Raw genomic sequence first — 26280 nt, 5'->3', positions numbered from 1 at the left:
AAGGTAAGTTATAACACATAATTATATTGTAATGCAAATGCTTAGAAAAGGCAGAAAGGCCGATGTGCACTGCAGGTGTAATGGGCTTCTGTAACCTGTCTTTAGTTAAACCGAGGTCTCTGGTGGCAGGTTCCCTTTAAAGCTTCTCCTATGTCTTACATCGGCATGAAGTTTAGATGAATGACCATCGTGTGCAGTCAGGACCTGCTGGGAGTAGTAGTTCAGGTCAGAGAGCTGTACTCTAATATAAACTAATGAATACAGAGATTTACCTGTCGACTAGAGGATCTACTACTCCTACAACTAATGACGACTTGTGAGCTTCGTCCTTGGATGAACTACACGAGAGAGAGAATAATCTGGATTAAAAATCATCAAAGCACAAGAAAATAGTGCAAAACAATATTCTGTTTTATTTGTTCACAGTTAAACACAAGCAAATAGTCTTAGACAGTTCTGGACGTCCTGGGGTGTAATACTCTGCGCCCGTCCACCTGCTCGCAGGATGAAAGGTGGGAACCGTAGTCTGCTGGTCAATGGGAAACACAGAGAATGGCAAGAACCTGACATAGCAGGGAGGAAACCAAGCAGAAAATAATCACCGTCTGGGGGCTGCGGCCAAGGACCACAAAGGACGTTATGGCTTAAAAGGGAAACCATCAGCAGGTGTGACCATACAGACTTCAAGCCAATGTTTTGTATCGTCGCTGGAGAGATGTGTAATCAGACCTGACACTGCTGTGCTCTGTGCTCTGTGCAGCCAGTGTTATGTATTGTCCCTGTTGAGATGTGTAATCAGACCTCACACTGCTGTGCTCTGTGCTCTCTGCAGCCAGTGTTATGTATTGTCCCTGGAGAGATGTGTAATCAGACCTCACACTGCTGTGCTCTGTGCAGCCAGTGTTATGTATTGTCCCTGTTGAGATGTGTAATCAGACCTCACACTGCTGTGCTCTGGGCTCTCTGCAGCCGGTGTTTGTAGTGTCCAGAGAGTCAGGGAAAATAGATTCATACATTACAGTTCTGTTGCTACGAACATGCACATAGGTCTAATTACACATCTCTCTAGGGACAATACATAGCACTGGCTGCAGAGAGCACAGGGCACAGCAGTGTAAGGAATGATCACACATCTCTCCACGGAAAGTACATAGCACTGGCTGCAGAGAGCACAGAGCACAGCAGTGTGAGGTCTGATTACACATCTCTCCAGGGACAATACATAACACGGGCTGCAGAGAGCACAGAGCACAGCAGTGTGAGGTATGATTACACATCTCTCCAGGGATGGTACATAACACTGGCTGCACAGAGCACAGCAGTGTGAGGTCTGATTACACATCTCTCCAGGGACACTACATAACACTGGCTGCACAGAGCACAGCAGTGTGAGGAATGATCACACATCTCTCCACGGAAAGTACATAGCACTAACTGCAGAGAGCACAGAGCACAACAGTGTGAGGTCTGATTACACATCTCTCCAGGGACAATACATAACACGGGCTGCAGAGAGCACAGAGCACAGCAGTGTGAGGTCTGATTACACATCTCTCCAGGGCCAGTACATAACACTGGCTGCAGAGAGCACAGAGCACAGCAGTGTGAGGTCTGATTACACATCTCTCCAGGGACAGTACATAACACTGGCTACCATCTGCATGGTCACACTTGCTGACATCTCTTTATTAGAAGAAAACAACTACATTATTCCGATTTCAGAGCCACTTTAAATTAATAGGCTCAGTTTATTGCATTACTTCAATTGGGCTCCACTGGAATACAGCCTATGACAAGAGGAGCAGCAGCAGTATCGTGAAGGCTGCAGCCAATGAATTTACTAGGAAATAGTGACATCTCTTAAAGGCCCTTTAAACCTTGAACCGACCCTGCTGAATGCTGGGCAGGTGTACAAGGCTGCGGGTAGGGGAGCAATGGGTAGATGATCTCTGTCCATCTAATATAAGGAGCGTATTTCATATTAGGAGAAATCAGGTAAACTGGTTGCACTTTATGGCATGCGGCAATTATCCTACATGTAAACCTTACAATCTTGCCATTAAAGAGGGCACAGCGCTGAAGAAGGAGAAAGGAAGCTCCTCTTATCAAACCTCCAGCAGCCCAACCATCGCTTGTACACAGATTTGGAAACTTGAGAACCAGCCACTTGATATAGGTTCATCAAGTTGTAAACTCGGACATTATTACAAAAGGGGGTAAAAAAAAAAAATTAATGCTGAAAGGGGCGCCCCCCAAGCCTACACATTAGCTATTGCCCAACTACAACTCCTAGCCTGCTGCGGATGCTGGTGGTTGTGGTTTTGCAATAACCAGTGAACCGCAGGTCAGAGAACAGAGAATTATAAGGGTTTTAAGTCGTGTAGTAATAATCATAATGTGCTCCCCCGGGGGTTCACCATAAAGCGCAGAGATTTGGGTGTAAGTGTGTGTAGTGTTTCTCTTTACCTTAGGGTTTTTATTATTAAAGTGCAATTTTATGAACTAAGAATTTCACCTTCAGACGAATCATCACAGACCTCCCATACTGCCGACTGAAATGATGAAGGATAAGGAAGGAAGGGGAGGATGAGCCCAGGGGAACGGTTGGTCCCTCACGTCATTTGGCATCCATCTAACATTTAAGGCCACTTCTATAAAGCAATATGCTGGACTGAGCTGCCGAGCTCCAGCGCCTTAAAAGGGGTCTGGGGGGTAAAGACGCTGGCGATATGTCCTAAGTTATTAATTGCATGATGGCTTTAAAGGGAAGAAAGTTGGACCTAGATAGAAGTAAAATTGTTGTTTCCAGTACTCAGGGTGCACCGCTGAGGGGCAGAACCAGACAAAAATTCATTAGCAATGATCGTTACAGACCCCAATGGTGATGGGTAAGGGAGAAGTGAGGATCTAGAAGAACATTCTGCTCCCTGGAGGTGGCATCTTCTTATTCCTTGTAGGTCCCATCTGTTCACTGCAAGAAGGGGAATGAAATAAAAGTTCATTGAAAGATGAAGGGAAGGGGCATATAGAGCAGGAGGGGGCGATGTAAAGAGACTCCTTGATCCCTTTGCAGTTCCAGTGGTCTGCTACTGTTGCACTGCAGAAGTAGCGTGACGTTTATCGAAGGTTCGGACATTGAGGAGTGAAGCCAGGCGCCAGAAGGAAGGTAACACTGATTGCTCGCCTCCTAACTGTGGTCATGATGTGTCTGCTCAGTCATAGTCCATGATTTGAAGATCCCGTACACTCTGGCCTCCCGTATTACTCGATGAGGGGACCCCGGCCTCGGATGCTGCCCTCTGGCAAAGCTCAGTCGTCAGGATTTCCGAAAGGCTACTCATTCCCTCCTCATCGCAATGGCTCTCGCTCTTGTTGCGGAACAACTCACGGGCGCGGATACTAAGGAAACTTTTAGCATTTGGGTAGGAGCCAGTAGTCAGATGGCCACTAGGAGGCAACTCCAGCGCTTCCCTCAAGCCAATAGGCAAGTTAGTGCCCTTCTCAGGGGTAGATACATTACTGCTGCTGCTTCCGCTACGGCTGCTTCCCCCACTAGAGACATTGCCTGTGTGCGTGGCTTGGTTGCCATTGCTGCCATTCAATTCTTCCTTGTTGGACTCTTCTGGACTTGAAACGACTACGTTCTCAATGTCAAACCTTCAAAGAAATGACAAAGACAAGTTAAAGGGGTTGTACCAAACAGCCCTAAAGGAATTAATGCAAATACTCGACTGATGCTCTCTTACTTGTGGCATGAGCCCCCCCACTCATGATTGGTGGGGGTCCTAGTGTGTCCCCTTCAGATGCTAATACAATGATTTATTCTCCCCAAGACCCATTCACCCTCCAAGTTCAGGCTAAGGAAGTTTTATTCTGCAATTTTACCATCCATTTACCTGATTAGTACAAGACAGCTCCATGCTTGCCCACGAGTTGACCTGTGGGCAAGAATTGAGTATGTCCTGCGAGAAAAGCAGACATGTTTCTTCAAACTCTGTTCCGTATGTAGTGGCCGAACAGAGCAATCAGTTTCCTGTTGCATTCTCTGCATAAGCCGATTTATATTTCGGCCTAGAAGTCCATTATTGCATATACTCATTGAAGAGTAATTTAATAGAAGCCCTAAGGCAACGTCCAAGAGCTCACAATCATGAGTAACAAGCCCAAGATATTCTATGCATCTCACCTTTCCTCTGCAACCTCTGCCGTTTCAGCTTTTTCCTCCGCTCGCTTCTTCAGCAAACCCTCTCTCTCAAGCTGGCAATAAAGACCGAGGATCTCCACTTCAAAGACCTGACTTATCCTTTTTTGGGCATTATACTTGCTCTCTGCTGCTTGGAGTTGACCTCTTAAGACAAAATAAGACAATGAGAACTTCCTTTGGGGACACTGAGAAGACTCCAGATTGTATTCCATTAACACTATACTCCCCCTGCGGTCTGGGATGAAATGTCTTTTCTAGAGTTTTCCATCTCCTCCAAAGTCATGTGACAATGAGTGTCAGATTTGCCTGGCATGAGTCATGTTTGGAGGCTGCAGTAGGAGGGTCACTTCATAAGCCCTTATCTTCTGTTCTAAAATCCCTAAGAACAGGATTTTTCAGATTCTGAGAGCTACAGAACAGGAAATACGTTCATTTAAAGAAATAGGGAGAAACTGGATATTTAACTGTAGCCTAAAATTTCCAACTATGTCTAGCTGCCTGTATCTGGTATCCCTTTCTAGGTGCTATATCACAGAAGATAGTGGCAACTGAAGTGACACATTCCACGCAGCCTCTATATTGTATTTGGTAAACATGAGTCTTCTATGCGCATTGTCACATGACTTTTGGAGGATATCTTTATATCCTCCAGAAAGAACTTTTCAACCCCTACCCAAAAGGATGTAGTTTAATAGGGTAAAAATCTGTTGACAGGTTCCCTTTAAGAGAGGAGAACTTTATACTTAAGAAAATACCTGTGCTTCAATTTTACATCTTCTAAGAATTTCTTTTGCTCCTGTGACAGCAGCTCCTTTTTGGCCAGCTGCGCCTCTAGTTCCACTATTTTCTTCTGGGCGCTCTCAAGCCGTTGATTTTGTTGCACGACCAAGCACCGGGCTTTTTCCAGCTCCTTCTTGAAGGACACATGCAGCATCTCCACTTCCTACAGAAATAACATACTAGTACACTTTCTATAGGTATGAATATTTGCTGCAGCACATTGCATCAGTCATACCTTATCAGCATTGGTGTTTTTGTGCTGCAGTTGCTCCACATAAAGCTCATTCACCTCTCCGAGAATCAAAAGCTGACGGTTTAGGAACTCCATCTGATGTTGCACAGACTCGCTGTTTGAAAGCTGCAGATACAATAGAGAGGAAATTTAGCTAAGCAATACGCAACACACACACACACGGTGCAAGTTATTCAGTTGTAAAAGTGTAACGATTGCACAACTCCCGATAAACTACTGAACCAAAGGCAGGACTTTGGCATGGTCACCAGTGGTCACTCCAATTTGCCAAGTGTTGCAGATCTTTGCACGTCAGAGGGCTGCAGAACTTCTAACTGAATGATCCTTACCTTCTGAGAAACCTGGCTGAGTCTCAGCTCTAAGTGGCACACCTTGTTGTTGGACAACTTCAGTTCAGACCGCAGGTCAGCTATGGTATTGCGACTATCCTCCAGCTTAGTCTAAAACAGAGTAAACAAAAAATGCCATTAGAGAGGACGATGTCTGACCTAGTGCAAACCCCTTAAACGAATGCATGCAATTTTATATAAAAGCCATTAGCTTTGTGTTGAGACCTGAAGCTCCTGGCTCTGATTGTAGAACTCCTCCCTGTCATGTTGGAGTTGTCGGATCTGGCTATGGAGCTGAGTAACCACAGTGTCCTTCTCTTCAAGCAGCTTCTTGTATCGCGTATGTTCCTGTTGAAGACTTTCCTTTGCCGCATGCAAGTCCACATCCTGCAACTTTAACAGCTTTTTCTAAAAAAAATAATAAAATTAAAAATAATAAGAAGTGTAATAGTAATGCACAATTGCTCTGCACAAAAGAGGAGGGAATCACAAGTCTTGTCTTCATTATCGGAAGAGGAGTTTCCTACATAGTGCCACATTTTGTGGTCCGGTTAACTAAGACCATGTTTATTAGCATTTCAGTTTTTAACTCTCCTTCCAAAAACCAGAAAGCCATATGTTGGCTTTTCACGCGAGACAAATTTGATTTTCTATTGGCACCATTTAATATTCTGTGCCATGTACTGGGAAGCTGGAAAGGTAGTGGAATTGGCAAAAAAGAAACCACAGTTGCACCATATACCGATTTATTTGTACGGCTTCCAATGTGCGGTGGAGGTGATACCTCTCCGGCTTTCTTTGGATCAGTATGATCGCAGTCTTATATAGTTTCGTTAAATGGGTTTTGAAGATGTGCAATGTGGACCGAAGTAATAATAATTATTTATTTATATAGCGCACAGATTACGCAGCACTGCACAGAACTGCCAGATCGGTCCCTGTCCCCAAAGGGGCTCACAATCTAATCACCTACCAGTATTTTTTGGAGTGTGGGAGGAAAAACTCTTTGCAGATGTTGACCCTCTGTGGGGCCCCTATGGGCTCTCCAGAGTTGCGTCAGCTCCATAAAGATTAATGGGTAGCCGGACATGTGCGACCAGCTGCTCGGGGAGCAAAGAGGGGTCTGGACCCCACACCTCAAAATCAATGAAAACCAGGCAGGAAAGCTATAAGGACAACTTACCATAGCAGCATTCTGTTCCTCGAGGGCGGTCACCTTTATCACCTTGGGCAGGAGCCGTCTGTTGCGCAGGGCATGTTGCTGCCTTTTAAATCGCTCATATAAAAGCTGGTTATGGAGAAGCACCAACTGATTCCTCAACGTGAGAGCCTCATCAGTTGGGGGGGAACCTGAGAAAGAAGAATGCAGTTTATCCGGCAAGACCCTTAACAATCCTGTGGCCACCAACCCTTAAAGAAAGAGACTAAAGACTTACCTCCAAAGTGCGTCCAGTCAGCGGATTTACTGGGTAAAGGCAATCTGCAGGAAAAAGCAAAGCATATTGAGAAGAAGCTTATATTTTGTGAGAGCACTGGAAGAGACATGGTGGAGTTCAGCTGAGTAACAGCATCTCAGGTGCCAATGAGGACTGTATCCAGGCATTTCTCAAAATCAGAAATCCAGAAGGGCTTCTTTTGCATTTAAAAAGTAAAAGCTGATCCTCATCTCTCAAGAAGGGACCTCGACTTGAATCAGAGGCCTTCTGATTTCAATCACTTTGGGCCTCCAGATGCGATGCAAAAACATTGTGCATGTGATGGCTGAACTTCTCACTGGCCTTAGCAGTCAAGTCTGTGCAAAAAGCATGTGACTACTGAGGCTAGACAATGGCTTAGCCATCATGATCATAGTGTCTGGTTATGGCTAAAGTTTGAGAAGCAAGGAATAGCCACCAACAGAACTGAGGAAGGCACTTACAGTTCTTCTAATGCTCTGTACATGCTGCCTCTCAGGATTTCTCCAGAAACCCCCTAAACGAGGCATTTCCATTCCAGAATGTTATTGGATATCACTAGGGTATCCCACTACTACAAATATAAAGCTTCAGTACTCACTTGATCAGCTCTTTGGTGTGTGCATCAGCTCCTAGATGTATGAGGCGGTCTAGCACCTCCGCAGGAGACACTGAGGTGCCGCCTTCCTCGGCTTCTTCGCTGCTCCCTTTCAGTTTCTTGTACAGCTCCTCCGTCTTTTTGGAGATGAAATAGCTGGCCGTTTTAGGGAGCGCCAGCTCAAAGAGGTGCTCGTAAGGGACAGGATTGAAACAGGATCTGCAATGTGCCTGAGTTTTACAAGGGCTAGGGGTAAGGATGTTCCTGGAGTTGGACATAGAGTTAGTAGTCTGTGTCTTCCCTGAGTCGCCATTCTCCTCTCCACTGGGGGGCTCAATGGGAGTGAATGCTTGTTTTGAAGAGTCCTGGGAGCCATTGCAGCGCTGCTTGTGAGTTGCTGGGTTATCAGGGGTCCGGGACACATTAGAAGAGTTGCTCTTTCTTTGAGCGTTGGGCTGAGTGTCAGATTGAAGACAAAATGGCGAATCAAAGCCCCCGCGGCGTACAGCAGGCTCATGGTCGGATTTGGTGATCTGAGACAGCTCCTGGGATATAGCAGCTGGTGCACAAACAATCAAAAACAGGATGAGTTAGTAGCTTCTTTATTAAAATAAAAGCCAAAAGGCAGTTCCTCCAAAATTGTATCACTTAAAGTAGCATTCCCATCAAAGGGAATCTGTCAGTAGGTTTGGAGTCCTAAACTGCAAACAGGCTCCCAACCTTACAGCTACTGCTTGTTATGTTCCCAGGAGGGAAAGGCAGCAGTAGTCCTAGTACTGCTTCATACACAGCATATACACACGGGTTCCCTTCAAACATCCATGGGGAACCCAAAAGGCTATGCCGCAAATGTATAATAGGTTCCTTGGAAGGCATATTATGGCCACGGGATCTGAATGAAGAGGAAGTCATGTGGTTTTATGCTGTTCTCTATTCACTTGTATGAGAGTCACTGCAGCCGCCTTTCCATTAATGCCTGGCTGCATTGGCCCACCACAAAAATTAGATAGCATAAGGGGTGGGGGACCAACATTACGGATATTCTGGCATATCCACCAAATGGAAACCTAGACTCACCCATTACTGCAGCATAGTTGTGTGCACACTTCCCCATGGTGTCCTTACTAGCATGCTCCAGGTAAACTGATCTCTTCAAAAACCAAGTGTACATTAAAACCAGAACACCCCACTAAGAATGTTCCTGTGACCAAAAAGCCTCCACCATAATCACCCGGACTCTGTGTGACAGCTTTGTAAGGTTACATGTTCAAACACACAACTTACCTTTAGGCTTTGCTCCTACAAGAGGAAACAACATTAACAAGGGATATGGGATGAGTCTGTGACTGTATTAATAGTCTATAAATCCACTTTGTATATTCAAACACAAAGCAGAGATGTTTGTAACTTGAATAGCTTGCGATTACATCAGTAGGAGTCTGCATGGCCACACAGTGGTGATACTTAAAAAGGATAGTCTAAATGAATGAATGGATGCAACATCATTGGGCTGGGAAATGCGAAAGACACCAACAGCTTTTGGATCTATAAAAATCTAAAGGATATGTTCCACCAGGATCAAGGATTGTAAGCCAAGCACACCGACATAATGGTGTGTCCCCCCACTGGCAGGAGCTGGTCCTCTTTTTAGCGTCTTATGCCATTGCTCATTTGCATAATTTTTATTTTTTCCTAAAAACGAAGGCTTAACAAAGGATAACATAGGAAGCTTAAAGCAGAGCAGTTCATGCCAGAGGCAGCACACACCAGTATGTATGTGATCTTGTCTTACAGTCCTTCACCCTGGTGGCTGATGTCCTTTAAAGCTTAGTTCCCACATACCATCCTCTGTGATGCTGTGATTTGCAGATAACTCCTCTATCACCTCAGGAAGGTCACTCATTTTCACAACTTGGGGAGTTTTGTCTGCAAAAAATAAGAAATCAATACACAGAACGTTAGCGCCTTCCAGGACAATGTGTACAACCATAATATTCAGTAATACAAGAGCTCCCCCATGTGGCCAAACCTGCAGTTACACCCCACCTTACCAGAGCCCTTCTCTCCCTTATTGAGCTGTAACTTGAGCTTTTCCTGATTAGGGACTTCATTCTGTTACGAGAAAAGGATTGTTAGGAGTGTGCGGGATGAGGATTGATCTGCAATGTCTCAGTTATATAAAACTTACCTTTCTGGGGGGAGTCAGGATGGAGGAGACATTTGCGCTGTTGGTAGAGTCATCAGAGCTGAGAATGGGAGGAGGGGATATTGCTGGTGTTCCCATGGGGGTTATTTTACCACCTGAAAAAAATAACCAAAATAAGTAAGTGCATCATTTATGGTTCTAGAAGTTCCCTATGGAAAGATGCCCCAAGCCCTCCACACTTTGGGAGGAAGGGGGCGCTTTACCTACCAGGTGTGCTAAGAACTTTGCCAGGTGGACGGGAAGCAAACAGGGGGGCGTCTGGCTGTGCACCAACAGGAGAGCTGGGGGGTGTGGACATTCCGCAAAAGGTAGAAGGGCTCCACAAAGAGTCCTAGTAGACAGAAATGGATCTAGTACAATGCAATTATAGAATCAAAGTTCTTAACACAACTAAAAAAATTCTTAGTGGTTAAAGGAAACCTACCACTTGTAGTGGCAGGTTTCCGATGGCAATACCGGGCACCAGCTCAGGGTGAGCTGGTGCCGGAGCTTATTTTAGTTAGTGTTTTAAACCGCGGTATCGCGGTTTAAAACACTTTTTAAACGCTATAGCCGGCGCAGGCAGGTACGCGCTCGGTGCTTACCGTGCGCGCGGCTACATAGGAAGTGAATGAGAGCCGCGCGCATGGTAAGCGCCGAGTGCGTACCTGCCTGCGCCGGCTATAAAGTTTAAAAAGTGTTTTAAACCGCGATACCGCGGTTTAAAACACTAACTAAAATAAGCTCTGGCACCAGCTCACCCTGAGCTCACCCTGAGCTGGTGCCCGGTATTTCCATCGGAAACCTGCCACTACAAGTGGTAGGTTTCCTTTAAGGAACTGAAGCTGATGGAGCGGTGTGTCTGCATATTACATGGGGTAGATGATCCTCTATACCAAAACACAGGTGCACCAGTGAGGAGGGAGTGCATGAAATATCCTCACACTGCTGTGCTCCTAGCTCACTACATTGAGCGTCTCTACAGCCCCTTCCCTCTGCTTGGGGAAGAGCTGTGGAGAAGCTCAATCTGGAATAATAAAGCACAACAGTGTGAGGACACGTCCAACGTGCACTTGAAGATATAGTCATGGAATATAATTCCATTTATCACAGTCCTGCTGCTACTGTCAAGATGCACAAAACGGTAATTAAACATGTCTCCATGAACAATAACAGTGGCTGCAGAGAGCACAGCAGTGTGAGGACATCTCCCAGTATACTTAGATAAACTGCAGTCCTGGAAAATAGTCCTGCTTCAAGTGTACACAAAGACATGGACAATACAGGACTCTGGCTGCACAGCAGTGTGAGTATAATAACTAGCGCTGCCTGCAGTCTGCACTGTCACACCCTATGACACATCCCTCTAAATGTAAAAATCAGGAACACTAGGTTTGTTCAAAAGCTCCAATCTTGGACACAGGTTCTCATTAAACCACATGTTTCACAAATACATCTAGTGACAGGGTCCCATTCAGCCCTAGTAACTAAATGGCAACCTTCTATTAGCCGATAATTGTAATTATCAGATTTCCATATATACAAATTTATATTTTTACCTGGTATCCACGGATGTCCATAGCGGGTCCAGGTGGGCATGCAGCAGTAACATGTGACCAGGGTGACATCATCGCAGGTCCTTTAGCCTTCTAACATTAGCAAACTGTACACCCAGCATATATCTCATGAAGTCACCGCAAATATATATAAATCACATAAACACATGAACATAAAATCACAGCAGCCAGAATGGAGAGCAGTAGAAGTCCATGCAGGCATGCTGTGATTTTTTTATGTGGTCAGATATGTGCATGGGGGAACAGTTTGCTAATGTTAAGAAGCTAAAGGACCTGTGATAAAGTCACATTACTTTAGGTCATGCCCCCACTCGCTCTATAGATACCAGGCAAGTTATAACACTCATTTTTGTATACCTTCGTGAAACAATTTTTAGCTCAAGAAAAGTGTGTCAGATTACTAGGGCTCTATAGGAACCAGCCACTAGTTGTGTTTGAGCAAAATGTGGTGGCAGGTTCCCTTTATGCATAAAATGTGAAAGATAACTGATCCTGAAGTCTTATTTACGTGCACTGATCAATAGTTTTTAGGGAACAGTATTTCAATCTGAAAATGATCACCACTTGTCAAATATGACCTACCTGAGTCACATCTGCTTGCATGCGGAAAGCTTGGCTTCCAATATGGTGCAGTAAGGGCTCCTGTGTGCACAGCCGAGGAGTAGAAAAGGGTGTGGAGGAGCTGCTTCCTAATAATGGAAAGTAAAAACATGTAGGTTTTAACACTGAGCCAATAACTTTAACAATCAAGTCTGAATTGATTCACATGATAAATCTAACAGTGATAATCATAACTTCACATACAACACAGGTTACAGCTCAATTGTTTGGCAATGGCCAGGTACACACCATGGCTGCTGCAGGTATCAGGAAAGGGGCTGCAGGATGAGTCAAGTTGCCTCTGTCTAAGCCGGGAGGAAAGGGGCGAATATCCTTCTTCATATGAAGCTTCATTGGGGTCCAGAGAAATTTTGGCACATTCAACAACAATGTCATGAGTTTCCAACCTTTTCCACCTGCAAAACAGTAGATGAAGTGGAAAGGCTGCTGGATGCATCTGACTAGTGTGACATAGCAATGTACTGCAAAATCATGGAGCATTGGAACCCGGTGACCCTAATGTGACCACTGCAAGATAATGTGACCCATGGCTTCAATAAAGCAGCAACTACTTCAAAGAGTTACAACTGGAGGTGTTTTGTGAGGTGTCATAACATACCAGGGACACGGACTAAGAGATCCAAGCATCGTGGTGATCTAATATTCGTTATCCATGTTCTCCTTCTAAAATCAACTGTTATAGTTATGCAAACTCTCCATAAGGAGAACTTACTCCCCTCCTCAGGGCCTCACCACATGCTGCTGGCTTTACTGGTGACAGGTTCCCTTTAAAAAAAAAATAAAATCCTGCGTACCTGCTTGGGTCCAATTCATGATCTTTGGAACCAGTGACTAGCTCTGGATGAATTCTGACATGTTCCATCATGGGCTAGGAGACAGAAGAGAAACAATCCCAATGAATATATCATAAACACATGATTTTAGATGTATAAACAGAGGGGAGTTTCTTTGCAGATGTTACTTGGAGTTCTGCATTAAGCCACCAGTAATGCAGTGATTTAAGGAGTATATTCCCAACCGAACTTACAACCTGCTCTTTACCTTCACTATCTCTTCAAACGTCTCCAGGTTTTCCTTCATACTGTAATGGGAACGGAGGAAGGACACAAAGTTACACGGATACATCCCATAGAGGCGGTGGAAGAGGGCATAGACGCTGGCATGGAGATGGACGAGGCAAGTCCCTGCTGCATGACCTGGAGGGGGAGCAGAAAACAGCAGATGTGAGATTCATCTACATGCATATCCCTGGAAATCCAAGCTGGAGGCTCAGCGATAGAGGGAACACGTTAATAAACAGAACACTGTGTACAGTATAGATCGCCGCCACATATAAATAGCATGAGCAGCCTCACAGGCATCCTCTGTAGAGGCCAGAAACCTGTCTGCAATTACTATATAAACTGTATATAAGGCCCAATATGGAGCACGTGCTGGAGGATTTGTATAGAAAAGATTATCATTGGTGTTTCACTGACTTGAGGCCACAGAGGTTTGCTTCTCTTCTTTTGAATCTTTTTAATCTTAGAAGGAAACCTACCATCACCTACCTAATAAAAGTTCCTGTATTTATGGGCAATTTTTTTTTTTAAACCTTTAGTCTCAGATTTAAAAAGTTTATAAAAAAATATATATATATCCAGTGACTGACTGTAAGGAGTTTAGTCATTATAAACTTTATCGGCTTCTCCTTATCCATCACCCGCACTACAACAATTTGGATTAAATGTCTCTGAACTGTTATAGGACCAAATCTGCCTCCCAAACTGATAGACTCGCTCTCTAGAGATCTATCCTGCAAAGTGTGACCCCGCAGTCACTTTCACTTAGTATGAAGTGGGAAATGGATGGAAGATAGTGCCTGCCTTTGCAGGCACTATGATTGTAGTCTGGAGATTCAGTGCACAGGAACTGTAGACTAACATGGAAAGGATATATAATGATTATTAGTCACAAATCTGCTTTATTGAATTTGAGGAATTCTAGAAACGGATGACCTGTGGCTTGTTACAGGTCAGGTAACTCTTCACCTTTGCAATGCAATATCATGTACAGGCATTATCAAAGCGGAAAAAGGGAAATATCATGCACATGGCAAAACCCCTTAACCAATATCCACAATGAATCAGGGACCTGCAATCCGAGCATGTCCCATGGAAGGGAATACCCCTTAAAGGCTGCAGCCATCAATCCTAAAAGAGCCAAAGATGCCTTTGGCAAAAGATTAGTAGCACTGACAGCCAAGTGTAAACTTAGCAGCAAAGACCAAGTATGTCTGTCCAGTGCCAGGGCATGCGACATTAACACTATACTGTAGAAAACCACGGAAACAAAGACGCATTGTGCTGCATGTGACAGCGAATGTATTTTCAGATGATTGATGCCCTGGATGTGCCAAGTTAATAAACTTCAGTTCCTGGCATGAGAATCAAAGCTCCAACACTTACAGATCAGGAAACGGACAGAGGAGGAAAAAAAAAAAAGTCTTTAAACTACTCACCTGGGTTCTTCAAGCACCAGGCTGACAGGCGGCCAAAAATGTCAAAGAACTCGTGCAGATACTGTTTCCCGGACTGCGGGATCATTGGCAGCACAGTGATCAGCACTAGGACTGCGGTGGTGAGAATGACAATGTCTGTGTCCGTCTGTAACACACAGCAACAAGCGGTTATAACAAACTACAGATAAATATGCGTCATCACTCCTGACTATAATACTCACCTCCGTCCATAGAGTGTTAGGACACAAGTATATCAGAAATAAGGGGTTGTGCTTAAGGCATGCGAGGCTATGCTATGCACACAGGTCATGGAAGGAGAAGGGTAAGGTATTAACAGCTGATCAGTGGGGGTTAAACACTACGGACTGAGCAGAAAGCTCCCAGCTCATTGCAGGCTCCGCTGCTATAAGCCAGGATAGCTAGGGCCCTGCCCGTCGCATATTAAAGGGGTACTCCAGATACCAAAAACTGCACCCCGCTATCTCCACCAGTGTCACAGCCACACATGCTCTGTTCTTTTAAAGGGACTGCTATTCTGTTAGGTGGGAATACCACTTCTGGGACCACCATAGTTTAAGCAAGTTATCCACAGCAGAAAGCCCTTTATGGATCTATAATAAGGATCAATCCATTATATCTAAAGGCTGCCACTTTATGCTTTGGATAGACCATAAGGCCAAGTATTGATCGCTTGGGGTTTGACCTGTACTACATTCAACTAAGCGGCTACAGAACATAGCTGTTCCATAAGAGTCCCATAGAGGTAAATTGGGCACAGGTCCAGGTCATTATGTATGGGGGTCCCCTGAGGAAGCCACATCCACATGGTGGATTCATGTGGGGGAGCAGCCCCTTCTAAGCCAGGAGTCTGGTGATATTTACCGCTATTTATTCTGACATGACGGTTATTTTCAGTTATAGGTGTCATTGCACCCTGTTCATACCTGTGGGACCTATACTTGGGTCTATGGGGGCAGTACAAACTGATGCTTATTATGACTAATTTGGGATCTTTACACACAATGTAGTGTGTTTTTAAATGTTTTATTTGTATCATGGTGTAGTCTCCTTTTCTCAAAGTGTTGTTGCACTTTGATATTACTTTCCCGGCATAAGGCTTTTTACATTTATTAGTCACCTGCTACCGGCAGTTCATGTTTTAGAATATTATGTATTTCATATGTATATTATATACTTCATGGGAATGATAGTGCCAAATTATCCAGATTCTGTAGATAGGAGATGACTTATGTTAAAACTCCTTTAAGGGGCAAGACAAAGTTCAGCAACACTCTAGTGGTCAGCCAGCCTTTATAAATCAAATATCACTAAAAGGCATTAACTATTATCATACCTTCAGACATTTTAATAAAGACTGCAGGACAGGTGCTTGCGATAACTTGTGCTTCCAAGATGGCTGGCGGCGGATCACATGGCCCAGCAGTGTCAGGGTGGGTAAACGGGTGGCTGCTTTACCTAAATATTCATTTATTTTATCCAATAAGTGCTGCAAAAAGAAAGGAGGAGACACATCAGTATCAGCAAGTAAGTCTTATTACACAAAGCATTCTCTGCATAGATGGACAAGTTTAGAGAGTTGTCCAGGAGTATGCAATGTAAAGAAATAAGATAACCAATATTCACCCCCTGCTGAAATTGTGACCCTGCTCTGGTGGTTCTAACACATTAACAACATGTATATGATTCAAGATGACCATTGATGCCAATTACAAGCCACATAAGGACAGCAATATCATGTAGTGGTCAAGTCATGTCATCTCTACAGCATCAACCATTGAAGCTGAGCACCGTTAAAGTGCAGTAACTTGTGTGGCATGGCTTGTGGAATAAAGCTGCCTTTTAAAACCCGTGGAAACCATGTTGAATGAATCACCAGGATAGGGAATATGGTAAATGACTGATCAAGGAGTGCGGTGACTTAAAGAATCCCTGGGTACCTATAACAAGCTCATCCTGTCAAAGTCATTTTATTTTCCTGTATACCAGTGGTCCCCAACCTTTTTTGCCCAGGGAACAGCTGTAAACATAAATTTTCTCCAGGGAGTGGGTGGGGAGGGATGCAGCCCAGTGTCTGTTTCATAGCCAAAAATATTAGCATGCCCCACCATAACTCCCTGTGTGCCTAGCTTATATTGTCCCATTTCCTGAAGAACTGCGTCCCCCCTATTTATATTGTCCCCTTTCCTTTAGATACCCCCCACCCTCTCCTTCCAATGTCCCCTTTACCAGCTGAACTCTGTTAAGAAAAAAAAAATCCAACGCTCACATTCCTCGTCTCGTCTCCTCTTCACTTTTCTTTCGCATTAGAGCATGGCTCTGTTGTCATGAGACACAATGTGATGATATCATCACGTGCGTCAGCAATAGAGAAGCGCATCAACGTTCAAGTAAAGGAAGAGAAGACTGCTGCAGGGGAAGGTGAGTATTTACAGAGATCGGCCTCGGCCCGGAACCAGGTGTTCCATGGCCGGGTCTTGGAGTCGCGGACCGGTGGTTGGGGAACACTGCTGTAGAGAACAAGATGAACTGATTTGTATAGGACTTCCTCTAGGGTCAGCTCGTCCTGGAAGATTGCAGTCCCTTCATGGGAAAAAATATCTTCTAGGTGACTACCACTGGCTCAGCAGGAGTCCTGAATAGAGAGATACCAGTCAGCTAAGCTTAGCTTTCCAGTGTAAACCATAATGATTTGTAATAGAGGAGCATGAACCTTCGGATAGGAATACCCCTTTAAGAAATTATCACAAGAATAGGAGTCTCCTTACACATACGCGGGCCATTTCGGAATAGACATGCCTCCCTGCTCAACTATTCTCAAGATTGATGCTCCCATAGAAGTGACTGGAAAGAGCGACATGAGAAATGAATTGAGAGACCCCCCCCCCTATTCTACCTGGCAGCGCTCACCTTGTCATGGGGCTCCTGTACCATAGAGAGGATTAACATTGCTTGCTCAGAGTTACTTTCCAGGTAATAGTCCACCAGGTTATTCACAAGGACTGGAGAGCGATCTACGGAAAGAAAAAAACACAAGAATTGTCGAGCATTAGCAAAATAAATATAAATATATATTCTGGTTCTATGCATGGCCCAGCATAGGTTACACAGTGCTAAACCCATCTGTTAGTAAGCACAGTGCCCCCTAGTGGGATGTACACAGCCCCCCACAGGTACCTGCACTGAGATGCTCCCGTATCAGCTTGTGAATTTCATCCAGTTGTTGCAGGTCGGTGGACTCCAGCAGGTAGAGCTGCTCCAACACGTTGGTTTGATGGGCCATGCTGCGGTCTGGGTGAGGGTGCTGGTGACGGGACACAGGAGGCTGAAGGTCACAGCAGGGTCCTCATCTGTGCCTCCTCCAAACTGCAGAGAGACAACCGCCTGTTATATAACTGGTAACACACAGATGACATAGTCCAGCAGATAAGGCCAGTAATAATGTGTAATAATCACAGGTAACGAGTAACACAGAAGCTGCCAGAAATAGACCAGACCTCACAAATGCTGGTGATGGAGTGATCTGCCTCTAGGAAAGCTGGGTGACCACTACCATGGCACAATATAAGTGATCATACAGACTGCACAGGATTAGAGAAATGTGTAATCATATGTTTATAGATCCCAGGCTGTAACTTAACCCAACACTGCTGAGCTCTGAGCATTGTGCTTCTCCACAGCTCACCAGTGCTCTGAGTAAAAGATGCAGCAGGCTTCTTGTTGGATAAAACAGTTACTCAGAGCATAGGAAGGAGAGGCTGTGGAGCACATCAGTGCAGAAAGCACAGAGCACAGCAGTGTGAGGAGACAGGCCCAGTGCACTTGAAGAATCTATAATTCTGGAATATTAATCCTCACTGTCCTGTTGCTACCAACAACATACCGTACACACAAGGTGTGACTACACCTCTCTCCTGGCAAGTAGGATTATACATCTCTCCAGGGACAATACATAACACTGGCTGCAGAGAGCACAGAGCACAGCAGTGTGAGGTCTGATTACACATCTCTCCAGGGATAATACATAACACTGGCTGCAGAGAGCACAGAGCACAGCAGTGTGAGGTCTGATTACACATCTCTCCAGGGACAGTACATAACACTGGCCGCAGAGAGCACAGAGCACAGCAGTGTGAGGTCTGATTACACATCTCTCCAGGGATAATACATAACACTGGCTGCAGAGAGCACAGAGCACAGCAGTGTGAGGTATGATTACACATCTCTCCAGGGACAATACATAACACTGGCTGCAGAGAGCAGAGAGCACAGCAGTGTGAGGTCTGACTACACATCTCTCCAGGGACAATACATAACACTGGCTGCAGAGAGCACAGAGCACAGCAGTGTGAGGTTTGATTACACATCTCTCCAGGGACAATACATAACACTGGCTGCAGAGAGCACAGAGCACAGCAGTGTGAGGTCTGATTACACATCTCTCCAGGGATAATACATAACACTGGATACAGAGAGCACAGAGCACAGCAGTGTGAGGTATGATTATACATCTCTCCAGGGACAATACATAACACTGGCTGCAGAGAGCACAGAGCACAGCAGTGTGAGGTCTGTTTACACATCTCACCAGGGACACTACATAACACTGGCTGCAGAGAGCACAGAGCACAGCAGTGTGAGGTCTGATTATACATCTCTCCAGGGACAATACATAACACTGGCTGCAGAGAGCACAGAGCACAGCAGTGTGAGGTCTGATTACAAATCTCTCCAGGGACAATACATAACACTGGCTGCAGAGAGCACAGAGCACAGCAGTGTGAGGTCTGATTACACATCTCTCCAGGGACAATACATAACACTTGCTGCAGAGAGCACAGAGCACAGCAGTGTGAGGTCTGATTACACATCTCTCCAGGGACAATACATAACACTGGCTGCAGAGAGCACAGCAGTGTGAGGTCTGATTACACATCTCTCCAGGGACAATACATAACACTGGCTGCACAGAGCACAGCAGTGTGAGGTCTGATTACACATCTCTCCAGGGACAATACATAACACTGGCTGCAGAGAGCACAGAGCACAGCAGTGTGATGTATGATTACACATCTCTCCAGGGACAGTACATAACACTGGCACAGAGCACAGCAGTGTGAGGTATGATTACACATCTCTCCAGGGACAGTACATAACACTGGCTGCAGAGAGCACAGAGCTCAGCAGTGTGAGGTCTGATTACACATCTCTCCAGGGACAATACATAACACTAGCTGCACAGAGCACAGCAGTGTGAGGTCTGATTACACATATCTCCAGGGACAATACAGAACACTAGCTGCACAGAGCACAGCAGTGTGAGGTCTGATTACACATATCTCCAGGGACAATACATAACACTGGCTGCACATAGTACAGAGCACAGCAGTGTGAGGTCTGATTACACATCTCAGCAGCGAAATACATTACTCTGCGATGCTCTCTTATGTATTATTCCCTGGAGAGATGTGTAATCAATACCGAACACCACCTGCAAAGAGCACAGCAGTGCTATGTCGCTGGTGTGATGTGTAATCAGACCTCACACTGCTGTGCTCTCTGACCCAGTGTTATGCATCGTCCTACACATCTCTCTAGGGACATATCTTACACTGCTGTGATCTCTGCAGCCAGTGTTATGTATTGTCCCTGGAGAGATGTGTAATCAGACCTCACACTGCTGTGCTCTGTGCTCTCTGCAGCCAGTGTTATGTATTGTCCCTGGAGAGATGTGTAATCAGACCTCACACTGCTGTGCTCTGTGCTCTCTGCAGCCAGTGTTATGTATTGTCCCTGCAGAGATGTGTAATCAGACCTCACACTGCTGTGCTCTGTGCTCTCTGCAGCCAGTGTTATGTATTGTCCCTGGAGAGATGTGTAATCAGACCTCACACTGCTGTGCTCTGTGCTCTCTGCAGCCAGTGTTATGTATTGTCCCTGCAGAGATGTATAATCATATCTCACACTGCTGTGCTCTGTGCTCTCTGCAGCCAGTGTTATGTATTGTCCCTGCAGAGATGTGTAATCAGACCTCACACTGCTGTGCTCTGTGCTCTCTGCAGCCAGTGTTATGTATTGTCCCTGGAGAGATGTGTAATCAGACCTCGCACTGCTGTGCTCTGTGCTCTCTGCGGCCAGTGTTATGTACTGCCCCTGGAGAGATGTGTAATCAGACCTCACACTGCTGTGCTCTGTGCTCCCTGCAGCCAGTGTTATGTATTGGCCCTGGAGAGATGTGTAATCAGACCTCACACTGCTGTGCTCTGTGCTCCCTGCAGCCAGTGTTATGTATTGGCCCTGGAGAGATGTGTAATCAGACCTCACACTGCTGTGCTCTGTGCTCCCTGCAGCCAGTGTTATGTATTGGCCCTGGAGAGATGTGTAATCAGACCTCACACTGCTGTGCTCTGTGCAGCCAGTGTTATGTATTGTCCCTGGAGAGATGTGTAATCAGACCTCACACTGCTGTGCTCTGTGCAGCCAGTGTTATGTATTGGCCCTGGAGAGATGTGTAATCAGACCTCACACTGCTGTGCTCTGTGCTCTCTGACTGAGTGTTATGTATCGTCCCTGGAGAGATGTGCAATCAATACCGAACACTGGCTGCAGAGAGCACAGCAGTGTGAGGTATGAATACACAACACTGGCTGCTGCCTGTATGGTTATACCAGAACATCAGTCTACATAGCAGCAATCCTCAAAGGGATTACCACCTGGTAAAAAATTCCCTATTGCCAGGATATGGGATAACATTCCCAACAATTGGGAGAATGAGGGTCCATAACGCACTAATTGAGAAGACTGGCAGGTAAAGCAGAGCATTCAATGAGTCCTGGAGCAAGGTGCTCGGCTATTCCAGACAGCCACACGTCCAGGAGAGCCCTGCACAATCTCAGGTCTCGTAACTGGAAACTACATTTTGTGCATATAATAAATACAGTAAATATTGGTAAATAATGCAAGTAACGTGACATGAAGGTGTATTGGTCTCCTTATACACTGCATGGCGCGCACCTTCTGGCCGTTTGTGGTTTGCATAACATTGTTTAGCACATTTGTGGACGGCGGCCAAATATTACACGGCTCCCGTTCCAGTGTTTGTCAGCACAGCTCCTGTTGATGCAGAGGATTGTGGCCTTTACAAACTTTCTGCCTCTCCATCAACCTCTCCTACTGTGTTATTTATCATTACACCACTGCAGGGGTGCAAAACGTGGGCACAAAGTGTTTGTCAAAATAACATGAAGGTGGACATGGCCGACTACAGCCCCATCAAGACAAGCGGTAGAGGGAGACTCCGGGCTTAATGGCGCACCTATTGCCTGGATTTAGGTGGTGGGGGGGGGGGGGGGTTTATCTTGTAGATTTTTGTATGAGTTTGAAGCAATATTGCATGAAGGTGCTTATGTGCATAAAGTACCAAGTACAATTTGGAAGAGGCTCCCGATATCTACTCACAACAAATAAAAGGCATGGTGGGCACAATGCCAGGATTTTAAATGATTTAATCGTCAATGGGAGATGGCGAGGGAGGGGGGTTTAAACCTCCTGAACCCCCACAGGTGCAGGGAATAGAGGGGGTGATGTCCCTTTGCACAGCAGAGTTCTGCCCATCTTCCTAAAGAAAAAAGATGCAACCTTGGCGCAGCACGGTAGCTCAGTGCTTAGCACTGCAGCCTCGCAGCGCTGGGGTCCTGGGTTCAAGTCGCATCCAGGTCAACATCTGCAAAGAGTTTGTATGTTCTCTCCGTGTTTGTCTGGGTTTCCTCCGGTTTCCTCCCACACTCCAAAACATTCTGGTAGGTTGATTAGATTGTAAACCCCATGGGGACAGGGACTGATCTGGCAGCTCTCTGCAGCGCTGCGTAATCTGTGAGCGCTTTATGAATAAAGGAATTATTATCCTTATGTCCCGGCATGGCTACACAGTCACCCCTAGAACTGTAAAGATAAGGGGATCTACTACAATCCAGCTAGTGACGCTCCATACAATTTATCTGGCCTGGGTACAGATCTCTGCATATACTGGGGGCCACGAGCGCTGCTCTGAAGGGAAAACGAAGATGGGAACACATCAACAAGAACCCCTCCGCTAGCAATAACTTAGAGATAACCTACAATATCCCATCATGTTAGATGGAAGCCTTTGTATACTAGTGTATAATAACCCAGAAGTGCATGGCCAGTGATGAGACGGGCTCGCTGCTATTGCAATCAATCGCTTTCTAGGATTCAGGCAGTGAGAGACAAGATGCTTCACAGTGCGACAGAAGGGGTTAAATAGATCCACCAACACAAAGCTTCATTTCCTCTACAGGCCCTAAGGGAGGTCTCAGGATTAGGGCAGAAGGACTCACATCAAGGATCTTCAGTCCATTACAACCAATGGCCACAGGACCCCCTCCCCAAGCATCATAGAATCCTACAATGGCTCACCGATGACTGCTTGCTGACAGTGCATGAAGACATTGACCCACGAATCCAACAACAGCTGAGTGTTTGTTACAACTGAACCCAGTCCATACAAGTCAGGGCCAGACAATCGCCTGGTCTAAACCCACCTCAGCCGAAGCGACAACGCGCTGCACAGACCGGGATTCCTGCGTCTCCTCGCTGACACATTGTTACAAGTACTAAACCTCATTACATACAGCAAAACTTAAAATGAATCCCCCAAAACTGCATTTTAAACATTTGTCATGTGTCGAGTGACCACCGGACGACGATTCTGTATCTACAACATATGATGCCGTCGACTAAACTGTATCTAATCCCGTTGGTTTGAGAGATACAGTCTAAGCCTATTGTGTGCAATGATAAAAAGCTGTATCTAAGCCAACTGTGTGCAAAGCAGCTGACTAGACTGTATCCAAGCCTATTGTGTGCCAAGGTGCAGATGAAGCAATGTACATAAGCTATGAGACCTACTAAGGGTGTATCTAAACCCACCATAGGCTATGCGGCCTAGTATATTGTGTATCCAAGCCTTACGTTTCCATTCTGTCCCCCTAGACGTATCTAATTCTTCTGTGTGCTATCCCGCCGATAGCCGGCGTATCCAAGCCCGCCGTGTGCAATGTCAGGGCCCCACAGATAGGAACCCGGGTTGTACACACCTCTGCTTGCTGTCAATGAAAGGACCTCTCAGAGCTGCACTTCACTGCTCCCACTGATAGTTTGTTGCAATGTATCAGTGCATGTAACCCATCAGTCTAGGAATCACAGGACTGTCTAGACTGGATGCAACTGTAACAAAACCTCAGCAGTGATCAGTTTAGGACTAGAAGAAGATTTGGTCTTTGCAGAGGGCTTCCATCCAATGACAACAAGCAGGGCTGGTGCACACCTGCAGGGGATAATAGCACTGTGACACACACAATATATATATATATATATATACTCCCTCCCCCCAGCACCGGACAAGGAGGCTCCACAGCCCCAGGTCATGGCCAACCAGGCCCCGGCCTCCTGCCCCGCTCCTCACCGCAGAGCTCCGGCCGCACAGACACCTCCGCAGCCGTCCTCCCCACACAGACAGCCTGTTTACCTCACAGCTCCTCAGGGCGCCGCCATCTTGCGTCGCAGTACCTCCCCCCTTCCGTCAATCTCCATCCGCACTGCAAACAAAATAGTCCCGTCCCTATTCCCGCTATTGCCCAGGGGCCCCGCATGGACACAAATCCTCCCTGTGGCCCTCACAGCTCTATTCACATCCTTCTGTGTCTTTCTCTGGCTTCTAAGCAACCTCAGGATTAAGAATTCTCGGGATCAGAGTCGCGGAAGGATACGGCTAAGGTCAGTGTATAACTCGTGATTTACAGCGCCGGGACTACATCGCTGCGGTGACGTCATCGGAAAGCTATAAAAGCCTGCCGAGGGGGGCGTGGCGGCACTCGAGCACGTGACACGTGTAGCGTCAAAGGAGATGAGCAGCTGTCAAGTGTCCAGGGGGTGTGTGAGGAGGGGGGGAATTAAAGGGGATCTCGACTCTGAGGTAAAAAGTGACGGATACACTAGATTAAACTTTAATAAACATAAATATTTATTTCATAACACTAGAGAAGGTTTGGGTTTATGGAATATTGTAGATTAGTTGGGGTTTTATTCTTGATGGATGCAAACTGCATACTACTACTTCACACGTTGTAGCACATCTTAAAATGGCTGTATAATATGTATATAGTGAGCTCCCCCTAGTGGTGGTGTATATTCTGTATGTAGTGATCTCCTCCTAGTGGTGGTGTATAATCTGTATGTAGTGATCTCCCCCTAGTGGTGGTGTATAATCTGTATGTAGTGAGCTCCCCCTAGTGGTGGTGTATAATCTGTATGTAGTGTGCTCCCCCTAGTGGTGGTGTATAATCTGTATGTAGTGATCTCCTCCTAGTGGTGGTGTATAATGTGTATGTAGTGATCTCCTCCTAGTGGTGGTGTATAATCTGTATGTAGTGAGCTCCCCCTAGTGGTGGTGTATAATCTGTATGTAGTGATCTCCTCCTAGTGGTGGTGTATAATGTGTATGTAGTGATCTCCCCCTAGTGGTGGTGTATAATGTGTATGTAGTGATCTCCCCCTAGTGGTGGTGTATAATCTGTATGTAGTGATCTCCTCCTAGTGGTGGTGTATAATCTGTATGTAGTGATCTCCCCCAGTGGTGGTGTATAATCTGTATGTAGTGATCTCCTCCTAGTGGTGGTGTATAATCTGTATGTAGTGATCTCCCCCTAGTGGTGGTGTATAATCTGTATGTAGTGATCTCCCCCTAGTGGTGGTGTATAATCTGTATGTAGTGATCTCCCCCTAGTGGTGGTGTATAATGTGTATGTAGTGATCTCTCCCTAGTGGTGGTGTATAATCTGTATGTAGTGAGCTCCCCCTAGTGGTGGTGTATATTCTGTATGTAGTGATCTCCTCCTAGTGGTGATGTATAATGTGTATGTAGTGATCTCCTCCTAGTGGTGGTGTATAATGTGTATGTAGTGATCTCCCCCTAGTGGTGGTGTATAATCTGTATGTAGTGCTCTCCTCCTAGTGGTGGTGTATAATCTGTATGTAGTGCTCTCCTCCTAGTGGTGATGTATAATCTGTATGTAGTGCTCTCCTCCTAGTGGTGGTGTATAATCTGTATGTAGTGATCGCCCCCTAGTGGTGGTGTATAATCTGTATGTAGTGATCTCCTCCTAGTGGTGATGTATAATGTGTATGTAGTGATCCCCCCTAGTGGTGGTGTATAATCTGTATGTAGTGCTCTCCTCCTAGTGGTGATGTATAATGTGTATGTAGTGATCTCCCCCTAGTGGTGGTGTATAATGTGTATGTAGTGATCCCCCCCTAGTGGTGGTGTATAATGTGTATGTAGTGATCTCCCCCTAGTGGTGGTGTATAATCTGTATGTAGTGATCTCCCCCTAGTGGTGGTGTATAATCTGTATGTAGTGATCTCCCCCTAGTGATGGTGTATAATCTGTATGTAGTGATCTCCCCCTAGTGATGGTGTATAATCTGTATGTAGTGATCTCCCCCTAGTGGTGGTGTATAATCTGTATGTAGTGATCTCCTCCTAGTGGTGGTGTATAATGTGTATGTAGTGAGCTCCTCCTAGTGGTGGTGTATAATCTGTATGTAGTGATCTCCTCCTAGTGGTGGTGTATAATCTGTATGTAGTGATCTCCCCCTAGTGGTGGTGTATAATCTGTATGTAGTGATCTCCCCCTAGTGGTGGTGTATAATGTGTATGTAGTGATCTCCCCCTAGTGGTGGTG

At 45.6% G+C, this 26280-nt stretch overlaps 1 protein-coding gene across 3 annotated transcripts; it reads right to left on the bottom strand.

Moving 5' to 3' along the window:
• Window positions 1-390: 390 nt before the first annotated feature.
• On the bottom strand, window positions 391-24198 carry TSC1 (TSC complex subunit 1). 3 transcript variants are annotated; one of them, XM_072125524.1, is made up of 23 exons: window positions 24067-24198; window positions 17697-17885; window positions 17430-17533; window positions 15856-16008; window positions 14502-14646; window positions 13043-13197; window positions 12796-12869; window positions 12230-12396; window positions 11963-12069; window positions 10032-10155; window positions 9807-9919; window positions 9670-9730; window positions 9461-9544; window positions 8903-8917; window positions 7622-8177; window positions 7003-7046; window positions 6750-6916; window positions 5792-5974; window positions 5567-5677; window positions 5220-5342; window positions 4960-5147; window positions 4187-4348; window positions 391-3657 (listed from the first exon to the last, which is right to left on the bottom strand). In XM_072125524.1, exons 2-23 carry the CDS (start codon window positions 17800-17802, stop codon window positions 3213-3215), a joined length of 3387 nt encoding a protein of 1128 aa, XP_071981625.1. In that variant the 5' UTR covers window positions 17803-17885; window positions 24067-24198; the 3' UTR covers window positions 391-3212. The 3 variants fall into 3 exon arrangements, with proteins under 3 accessions (XP_071981625.1, XP_071981624.1, XP_071981626.1); XM_072125523.1 differs by having other exon boundaries at window positions 24004-24186; XM_072125525.1 differs by lacking the exon at window positions 8903-8917 and having other exon boundaries at window positions 24004-24184.
• Between the last annotated feature and the right edge of the window lie 2082 nt (window positions 24199-26280).

Source organism: Engystomops pustulosus, chromosome 9, assembly GCF_040894005.1.
Source record: "Engystomops pustulosus chromosome 9, aEngPut4.maternal, whole genome shotgun sequence".
NCBI lineage: Eukaryota > Metazoa > Chordata > Amphibia > Anura > Leptodactylidae > Engystomops > Engystomops pustulosus.
Note: the sequence above shows the minus strand (reverse complement) of the source record. Positions and strands in the feature narration are given on the sequence as shown.